General features: G+C 47.1%; 1 protein-coding gene across 3 annotated transcripts in view; it reads right to left on the reverse strand.

Annotated features, from left to right (window-relative positions):
• Positions 1-7,187, reverse strand: part of JAZF1 (JAZF zinc finger 1) — a 340,773-nt gene extending 333,586 nt beyond the window's left edge. For all 3 annotated transcript variants that reach the window (XM_082633040.1, XM_082633039.1, XM_082633038.1), the window contains exon 1: positions 6,859-7,187. In XM_082633040.1, coding sequence (XP_082489166.1) covers positions 6,859-6,973 — 115 coding nt within the window. In that variant the 5' untranslated portion in view covers positions 6,974-7,187. The remainder of the gene's footprint in view (positions 1-6,858) is intronic.
• Between the last annotated feature and the right edge of the window lie 3,280 nt (positions 7,188-10,467).

Genomic DNA, 10,467 nt, shown 5'->3' on the forward strand with positions numbered 1-10,467 from the left:
CGTCTGCCAAAGTGGAGAGAGAGTTACTGGGAAGACTTCATCCTTAAAGAGAATATCCATTAATCTGGTCTGTGCTTGCAGCTGGACTTTAAAAAAAATAGGTGAAAACTACTGCATGATTACAGTGCTTAGTGCAAGGAGAAAATATAATTTTCTTTCAACTGATTTAGCATATTAAATGAAAGCCTTTTTTTAAAGAAACATATAATAAGTTTCTGACATTTGCAGTTTCCGATTTTCAAACTCTAAATAAAACAACATCTGCTATTCATCACTTTAGCCAGGTCAGTATGGAACAAGTCTATTACCTCGTCATGAAACAAAATGTATTATCTGCAATCCAGCAAATATTGATATTTCTTCAGTAGTACCCAGACTGTACCATGTCTGCACTGTTAAGATCTGAGGGCAGGGGTAAGGATGAGGTGCGAAGGGAAACCTGAGGATGAGGGGTATGATTCCTGTCCTAAAAGCAAAAGCTGGAAAAAAAAAAGGGAGGATTTTTAAGGGTTTCAATAACATTGTGCCCTGTCTCTCAGACCTCAGTCTAAAACTCAAGGCCTTTGGCTTCCAGACAGTCCTAGGAAAGCCCCTCTCATCAAGTATCACCAGCCTGCTCCAGTCTGGAGGCTTCTTCCCTGTCATCAACAGAAGAATCGGGTTTTCTGAAAACAGCTGTCAGTTTGCACTTCTAGAATTGTCAAGGTGGGAGATGTCACCAAAATAACTGCACTCTAAAGGAAACTAGTTTCCAAAGAATACGAAGGCTTCTGTCAAGTTAGTCGGCTGTAGGCAGAGTTTTTCTGTCTGTGCGTTTCATCAGAAAACGTGGACAGGAGAAAACAATCAAAAACTTGTGAAACTTATGAGACAGGATGTTCACTAGCAAGGATTTACAAAGGGTGATTTGACTGCTTTCAGGTGACAAGTGGGCAAATGGAAAAGCCACTAAAGATGGTATTTTGGAGGAAGTTTTACATTTAGGGGTCCCCCACTGGGTGATGTGTGCACACATGTGTCTGCGCCCACTCATGCACACACACGCACTTAAAATCTCCCCGGCTCTCTACCTGGGACCTTCTAGTGAACCATGGGAGGGAGTAACAGGGCATCTTGCCACCAAGCCACAGGGTACAGGCAAAGAGCAGGGCGGGCAGGGACAAGCCTTTAATTCATCCATTTATTCATTCAGTCATTCCTTCTCTCCACAGGAAATGCCCTCGTGGGAATGTGCCCACAGGCCCAAGGCACAGTGCCTCTTTCTAGTCTTGGGTTTTTTTCAACTAAATGCAGGCCACAAGGAAAGGCCATGTTGGAAGCTGCTGGCCTTGACACCACTTCCTAGTCCACAGCGGCAAAGGCCTTTGCCAGCGTCTAAAGTACCTCTGGCCACATGGAAGAGAAAGTGGCCAGAGGCTGCAACCCCAATGCTGGACTGTGGGTGTCCCATTTCTGACTCTCAGTCTTTCCTGGGACAGGCCTGGTGATTTTATATAGTTGTAGGTGGACACCACCCACATTCTATTAACCTCTAATGTAGACCTTCATAGGATTCCAACATACTTACTTAGCAAACACACAAAATGGCAAGAAACTGGATGACGTACATAACTTACTACTACTGAAGTAAGTGAGTACTTTACACATATTAGCTCACTTAACCCTCATCAGCCACTCCACGGGGTAGGCGCTGTTATGATCCTCATTATACAGAAGATGAAACTGAAGCTCAGTGTGGTTAAGTCATTTGTCCTTAGTCAAATGGCTGACAAGTGGCAGAGATGCATATTCCAAACCAAGCAAACGGGGTTCACCATGGGGCCTCCGAGATGATCCTCATCTCAAGGGGTCAGAGTTACTTCCTGAAGGAGGAAGCAGACCGGTTGGGTGTGGAAGGGGAGCAGGGCCAGGGCTGTCTAGCTCTTCAGCTGTTTGGCAATTTGGCACAAGCCCAGCTCTGTATACCCGTCTGAAATTCAAATTCCAGCTCACACTTACCAGTCACGGAAACTTAGGCAAGTTAAGTAATCTTTCTGTGCCTCAGTTTGCTCACCCATAAAGTGGGGATAATAAGGGCCTACTACATATCACACACCCATCTATTTAGTATACAGTAGCGCGGCTATAAGATAATGCAAATTTTTACCGAACTGTCCTTGGAGCCAAATTCTACATTATTGATAGTAACTACCTTATTTTTCTTTCCGGAGACTTTTGACCTTTATTAATTAGATGGTTTACAAATCTATCCTACGAAATGAAGCAGCATGGATTTATTACCCGGATTTTAGAGATGAGGAGACTCACAAGAAGAAACCTGCTGACATTCAGGGTCAAGACCCAACCAAGTCATAGCTACTGCAAGCCACCATTAGGCAACAATACTCCACCTCCTTATGGGGCCCCGACAGGAAAGTCTTAGTCAAGAACAGCAAAACTGGGCTTCCCTGGTGGCGCAGTGGTTGAGAGTCCGCCTGCCAATGCAGGGGACGCGGGTTCGTGCCCCGGTCCAGGAGGATCCCACATGCCGCGGAGCGGCTGGGCCCGTGGGCCATGGCCGCTGAGCCTGCACGTCCAGAGCCTGTGCTCCGCAACACTAGAGGCCACAACAGTGAGAGACCCGCGTATCGCAAAAAAAAAAAAAAAAAAAAAAAAAGCAAAACTGAGGCTCCCAACAGCTGGGGAAAGTTCTAAATGACCTGCTCGTTTAGTACCATCACAAGAATAACTGAATCCGGTCAAATCTGTGTTTCAGTTTAAGAGGTGCATGTTGCATTCCTGTTCCCTCTGCCTGGACCTTAATGTTCCCTGTTTGTCCTCATGGCTAACTCCCTCACTTCTGTCAAGGTTTTGGCTCACCTATCAGCTTCTCAGTGAAGCCTATACTGACCAACCAATTGGAAATTCCAATACTTCATCTCCCAATCCACCTTAGCCTGCTCTAATCAGTCTCTTCCATACCACTAACCACCTTCCAACATACTATATAATTTACATCTTATGCTGACTATTTATTGTCTATCTCCCACCACTAGAACATAACCTCCCCAAAGCTTGGGATCTTTGTTCACCAAAATATACCAAGTGCCTAGAACTGTACCTGGTACAAAATAGGTGCTCGATATCTATTAATATATAAATAAAAATCAAAATGCTTTTAATTCTTACAAATGTACCAAATAATCAAATCTAGTAAGAATGATTAAACAGTTGTCTTCACAGCACTGGGATGCACAGATGGAGCAGACATCTCATGAGTCTGTGACACGACCTTCAGTGCTAAATTTAGTGCTCTCGGTGTTTCTATGATTCCTAGTTACCAGTTCAACTTCACCTACCTAGGATGTGTATGTCAAGAGTGTTTCTACAAACTCAAGTACTTACTCACAATAAGAAGCAAACAAATCCTAATCAGCTTTTCCCATCTCCAGGAAACAAAGCCAGGCTATGAATGAATTGATAGTGAAGCTGATGGAGAAACACTTCACAGCTGCAGGGCTGTGGGATTTCTAGGCAATTTCAGTTGGGGGGGAGGGTTTTAGTTGGGGTACCCAGCTTGTGCACGGAGACAGGTACATCAGGACTAAACCAGCAATGAAATTCAAGGAAGAAAATGGGACCTCAGGTGCAGCACTCCTCCAACAGAAAGGAAAAGAGCTAAAACAGAGGATGGTGCAAATCACACTTCCTTTGGCTCTACAGCCCCAAATCCTTGTTCCTAATGGGTATGGATAATTGGTTAACAACAAGAGCTGAGTGTACACGTATAACAGCGACTCTCAAATTAATGCACTTAATTAAACTGAACTAAACAATACAGTTATAATGAAAACTATGGGCTTTGTACACTAAAGGCCTTGAAAAATCTGTCATGCAAGAAATATGCCATATTCCCATCTGTAAACCTTCATTTCATTACTGCTTAAGGACTTTGACTAGTGGTTAAATGGTAATAACTCAGAAAGGTCAAGATGGACCTGTTACCTGAGCACATCTCTAATACTCCTATAATTGCTAACTAACAAACTCCTTGAAAAAATTAAAGATATTATTAACATATATCTTAGTAGTCTTCATGCATGTTTTTAATGTGGCCACTTGATGACAAAGTACTCAGAATTGGTAAATCAATCATTAAAAGTAACAATCTCTCTCCAAAAATTTATAGACTAACCCACAAACAATAAATTCCACTTAACAATACATGTAGTATAGAACATTCACCATACGCTTTATCTGGTATATTTTCACTCATGTCCCTTCATCGGAAGTGTATTTACATGACACTGCCTACTAAGCAGGTTGTTTTTATTCTTCTTGAGGTCAAATCTTATTTCTTTCTGCATATGGGTCTGTCTTGGGCCTCTCCTCAGTTAAGGTACAGAATAGTTTCACTTGGTCTCTTCAGCCAGGGAATTCTAAGCGTTTGTTCATCTAACATTTACTTTCCATAAAGTTTTCTGGTGTCAAACTAATTCCAAAGTATAGTAATTGTTAGCTGCGCCTCCAAATTCACCTAAGTCATACCTACTGTTATAAATTTAAATGTTCAATATTTTCACTAAGAGAAAAACGCTAGCCCTTTGGGTGACCATCACTTAAAAGTTTTAGAAAATTTATGGACCACTTAACCCTCTTAAAAATGTTTGCACGATACAAAAGACAATTTCTACAAACTTAAAGAACTTGTGGTTCACCAATAGTTTTAAATTATCTAACTGATTACAGACTTAAACCCTCAAGGAGGATAACTGTCTTTAACACATTTTAATAAATATAATTTATATTTTCTTTTAACCAGCTAGTCCACGTAGGCAGGCAATGTGGGGAAATTATCACTCACATTAATTATAGTTTATCCTAAAATAACGGTGAGTGAATGGGATATGCAATGACAGCCTTCCCTAGGTCAGGAAATGTTATTTATATAATACATATTTATTTTATTTATATTTTTAATTTATTATTGAAAGTAAGAGAAACAACTTGAACTAACAAAATTTCCATTGGAGCTTTGCATTACTGGAGTTTTAGTATTATTTTAAACTACCCATCATGAAAAATCTGATTTATCCTTTAAGCACCTTCAGTTATTACTATTCAATCATGATGATGAATCAGCAAATATGTTACTGCATTAAACTGCTTTTAAGACTACCAAAACTTCCCTAGCTCTTCTGTCACACCTTTATCAGAGGAGATGGCAAAAGTTATTACACGGATGTTTTAAAACTTTGTAAGTTTCAAAACCTGGACAATTACTCATCCAGATTATGTTTTGAAAGATGGTTTGTAGACATTTTCAATGAGTATTTCCCATTCTGGATGTCCCATCACATACCCATTCTAAACTAGCATTCAACGTTTATTAAGCACTCACTGTGTGCAAAGAGAAAGCATTATACTAAGAGAAGGAGCTTAAGGCTCGGCCTCATTTTATTCGTGCATAAATACACAGCAGTCGTGATTTATTCTCTCAACTTTGTAGAAACGTGAGCTGCATCCACATGGCAGAATCCATAGCATTCATTGGGAAATGACTTTCTGGGGGCAATTCACAGGTTCTCTGGATTAGGCAGCCCCATTGGGGCATCACGCGGGCCCTTCATCTTCCAGTCCACACAGGACAACTCGGGGGCTCCGGCCACACCTTCCGCAGGTGGCTGGATCGCCCGAACCACACGAACCCGACCCATCCTCCTCGCAGGGGCTCCGAAAAGGAGCGTGGAAACGTGTGCAAGGGCTTCTGCTAATTAAAGGACTTGTTGAAAGGCCCCGGGGTCTTGGGCAGGAAGAGAAAGCAGCCGCCCCGCAGGGTGCCCCCTCCCCCCGCGGCCACCAAGTCCACGGCGCCCGGGGCGCTGCGCAGGCCGCCGCTGCGGTTACCCGGCGCAGCCGGCACACCTCGGGCCTAGCACCATTTGAAAGGCAAATCTCAGAGCCGGAGCGCATTTAAATGCCCTGCCCCGGGTCCTGGGGGACGGCTCTCCAGCGGACGCAGCCGCAGGGGCCTCCGGGGCGGTGCGGCCCTGGGCGCTGGGCGCGGCCCGCGGGCGCACCCTGGACCTCAGCCCGCAGCGCCCCGGCAACCGCGCCAGGCCGGGGCAGAAGCGGGCGCCCTCAGGCCAGCGAGCCCTGCCGCCGCCGGGGGAAAGAGCAAGCGCCGCGTCCTCCGGCCGCGGCTCCGGCCCCCTCCCGACGCACCACACCTAGCAACCAGCGCTGACAGGACGCAGTGGCGGCGGTGCCGGGAGGAGGAAGCGGAATGGCTGCCGCGGTGGAGCCACCCCCGCCCCCCCGCTCCCACCTCCCAGCGGCTGCAGCCGCCGCCGAGCCCTGACAGCTCGAGCCCGGGCGGAAGCGGCGGGCGGCTTGCAGCACCCGCCCCCAGCCGCCCCCAGCCGCTCCGACCACCCGGGCCAACTAACTCCGCGCTTCTGCCCAGAGCCGGCCGGTCGCCCCGCCGGCCCCGCCGGCCCCGCCGGCCCCGCCGCGCCCTCCGCCCCGCGCCGCATCTCCCCGCCGCTGGGTCCCTCCCCCCGCCGCCCCCTCCACCGCGCAGCCCCACTCCCACCACTTCGCCGCGGGCGCGCACGCCCCTCGGAATCCCCCAGCCCGCCAGCAGCACCTCGGGGCGCCCGCCCCTCCCCCTCCCTCTCCCCCAGCCCCACCCTGCCCCCATCCCCACCGCACCTCGCGCCTCCGCATCCCGCCACCCCCATGCCCCGGGCTCCCACACACCCTCCCCGCCCCGCCGCCGCCTTCCTCCCTCCTGACCACCCCTGGCCATTCTGGGGTTCTCGCCTGGGCAGGAGTTTCCGCGCGCCGGGCACCCCCGCCCACCCCCGGGCCATTTACCGATGTGGTTGTCTTCGATGTGCTCGATGAGGTCGGCCAGGGTGGGGAAGTGGAGTCCGCAGCCCCCGAATCGGCAGGTATTAGAGAAGAAGGAGGCGGCGGCGATGCCTGTCATGGTGCTACATCGAGAGCCCCCCTGGTGTCGGCTCAGCCAGCGCCGGGCGGGAGGAGGGAGGGAGGGAGGCAGGGTGGGGTGAGGAGAGGAGGGGCTGGGAGAGGGGGAGAGAGGCGGGGTGAGGGGAGCGCAGAGGACCGGACGGAGGGAGAGGGGGCGAGAGCGATGGGAGGATTGCGAGGAGAGACCGGGAGGCAGAGGGGAGGCGGCGGCGGCGGCGGCGTCGGGAGCGGCGGGGGGAGCGGCGGGGGGAGGGTGGGGGTGGGAGTGAGGCCGCCGCAGCTGGGAGGAGGGACCAGGGCGCGCGGCAACAGCTGTGCGGCCCCAACCTCCGCCCCTGGACCGAGGCCTCACCTGGGAACGCCTGCCACCAACTTTATCTCACTCGGCCTGCCCTTCACAGTTGGTAATACACGCAATCTGTTTGGAGCCTCCTTGGTTATGTGTATTACATTCCTGGTATATATACATCTATTAATTACACTTACCTCCCTGCAGTGAGAACTCAGGGAGTTACCCAGGCCCCTCTCAGGGACATTTGTTTGCACCTGGCCACCTGTCTAGGTTTGACACTGACATTCACAGGGGACCCAGGAAAGGTAATTGTGTGCACCTTACTCTTTAAACCTTCTTTTAAAAAAAGCCCATTTTCTCTGGAGGTTTGTACTAATTGATTTTAATGAAGTTTCCCTCTAGGCCAGAAGAAAATCTTAGCTTTATTTAAATTTCAAAATAGAGTGCTTGATTGTCAAGTGCATTTGCCTGTGTTTTACATGTGTACCACGTTTGTAATACTCCCTGCCCCTTTTGGGAAAATGAAAACTAATTTCATTTCCCCAAATTATAATACCCCACTGCCCCATCTCAGATCTGGGGATTAACCCATCTGTCTCCCTGGGATCAAAACTATCACAGCAGAAAGGGCAGTGCATTGGTGAAGGCTAGAAGGAGTAGAAACAGGGTCAAGGGACATACTTTCTCTTCATTTAAAAGAGAGAGATCCTTCCAATCAATCTAGATTACACCATCCTGTGAGCATTTAAACCATAATGTTGACCAGTTAAGCATTTGGCTGAATCAGGTAGCTTCTCTGAAACCAACATTTTGCTAAGAATCAATTACCTCCTTGTCCCCAACCCCACCCCCAATTTCACTGATATTTTACCTTTAAAGCTTGTGTTCTCCAATAGCACTTTTACAGTTGCCTACATATTACCAGCAGTTTATGATCCAACAGTGCATTTTTTTCATTATGCAAGTATACTGAATTTAGCATTTTTCTTTAGGACAAATTTCACTTACCCTCTGGTGCAGATACATAGAGAAATAGTATTCCCCTCTCCATAAGCTATATTCATCCCTAGTGTTATTTCTAGTAGGATTCTTAATTCTTTTCATAGAGGAAAGGCACCACAAAAAGTTTTACAATCTGACAGTCACAGTAATTGGGGGTGATGAGTGCCCTCACCCATGGCATTTCCTCTTTTCGAGCCCATCTCTTCTGTCTGCCAGCTCACAAGGTAACAACTTGTGCTGAGATGAGAGTTGGGTTGGGTGAGGCTGGGGTAGTGGTGTGGTTGAAGTTCAGTTTGGTGCCAAGAATGATTTCCTGGGCCCACTTGGGGGTGGAGACAGGGCCCGGGTGGGCCTGATAACGAGCCAGGGACCCAGTTGGCGGGAGACTGGAGCCAGGGCCAGACAAGGGTCTAAAGAGCGGGAGTAAGAATTCTAGCTCTTGAATTAGAATTTTGGCAGCTGTGCAGTGCATTCAGCTGCCCAGTCTGGGAAGGCCTTCAGCTAAGAGCAGGCAGAATACACACCACACCGAGTAACAGGACAGGGAAATGCAGTGCAAAAGCTTCAGCCAAAACGACGCCAAAACAGGTTCCCCCTAGAGATGAGTGTTAGGGACCCCCACCATGGGGCAGCATCGAGGAAGCGAGGAAGCATGGAGAGCTTTGGAGAAGTAGCAACTTTGTTCTCTGGAGGAGAAACTGTCCGTGTGGAATTAACTCCAGAGAGAGTGCAAAGAGGAACAGAGGTAGTTCACGCAAGAGAGCTCAGAGATGGAAAGTGCCAGAAATGTGCAGATAAAAGATGAAGGAAGTAAAAGGACTGGGTTTCACTAATGTTTAAGTCTCCACTACCTGCTATGAGTTTCAGTATTCCTAAAATAAAACCTTCACAGGCCACATTTAATAAATAGAATTTTTAAAATGAAACAAGCCAAAATAACCTATAAAATGAATCAAAATTTTGATTTTTAAGATTAAAATTTTTTTCTTTATCTTGGGCAATTATTAATATTTTGAAAGGACTCAATTTGTTTTGCATAAAATAACCCACTCTAATTCTTCATCTGTGAACTGAAGCTCTGCTTATATGACATACTGCTCATCCTATTTTTTAAAAATCTGCACACTCTAGGCATTTCTGGCCTTTGTATTAGATACATAATCATGGTCTTTTAGATCTGGAAGATACTCTGGCCAGCAGACCCACGGGCTTTATAGATATGGTACACTGAGGCCAGAGGCATGGAGTGAGTTCTTTCCACGTACACACAGCCAAGTTTCCTCTCTGTATTCTTAGTGTATTCAGTAAGGCATCAACAGACATTAGAAGGACAAAGATACAGTAACCACCAGCAAACTTTTAAAAAATTGCTTTACAATGGCATGCTTACCATTATGTACTTGCATTTATAAAAATGTTTGTTTCAAGGGTGTCCCTTCATATAAAGTCAACATGAAGCTATAAAAATCTATAGAAGAAACACTTCAACTTATTATGTCCCAGAGAAAGTGATGGCTGATATATCTCTATACTTAAAAAAAATTTGTCCCCCTGATTTTGGTAGTAAAAATATTTCACATGAAAGGGACAGTGAGAGAATTGAGGAATCAGAAGGAGATGATGGTGGTTGTGGACTAGAAGTGCTCTCTGGGTATAAGACCCCTTTCTTGGGAACCATTTGCCTCCCCTGAGATCACTGTCCTCCCAATGTGTAGGCCCACACAAAATGCAGGCGTACAGTGACCCCAGAGCTTGGTGCTTACCATTACAAATGCTTTGGGATCTAGTAGCAATCTCCAAAATCCAGCATGGCTATTGCCCACAAAATGGGGGAGCTGCCAGGAAAGTGTGAAGCCATTGGTCTAAGGGAGCCAATCGAAGGCACCAAAGGACTCTGCTTCTTGTCTGGCCTCCACATACAGGATTTGGTTAATTTAGGTATACACTGATCATCAAAAGTGGGCACTTCCTGTGCCCTGCATGGACATCTGTTAGCACTACAAGGGGATGTCTATGAACACTGGATTCTATGAACTCTCCATACTGCCTTCAACTCTTTCTCAGGTTTTCTGGATCATTCTTCCAGGTCCCTCTTAAGGTACTTTTCAGGTTTACTGGATGTAAACAGGCCCTTAAGGGCTTGAGGCACTCCTTTTACTGCCACCACTACATAGACTGAGTAGATCGTGGACACAGGT

This window comes from Mesoplodon mirus (genome assembly GCF_964341445.2).
Source record: "Mesoplodon mirus genome assembly, chromosome: 9".
NCBI classification, from domain to species: Eukaryota; Metazoa; Chordata; class Mammalia; order Artiodactyla; family Ziphiidae; genus Mesoplodon; species Mesoplodon mirus.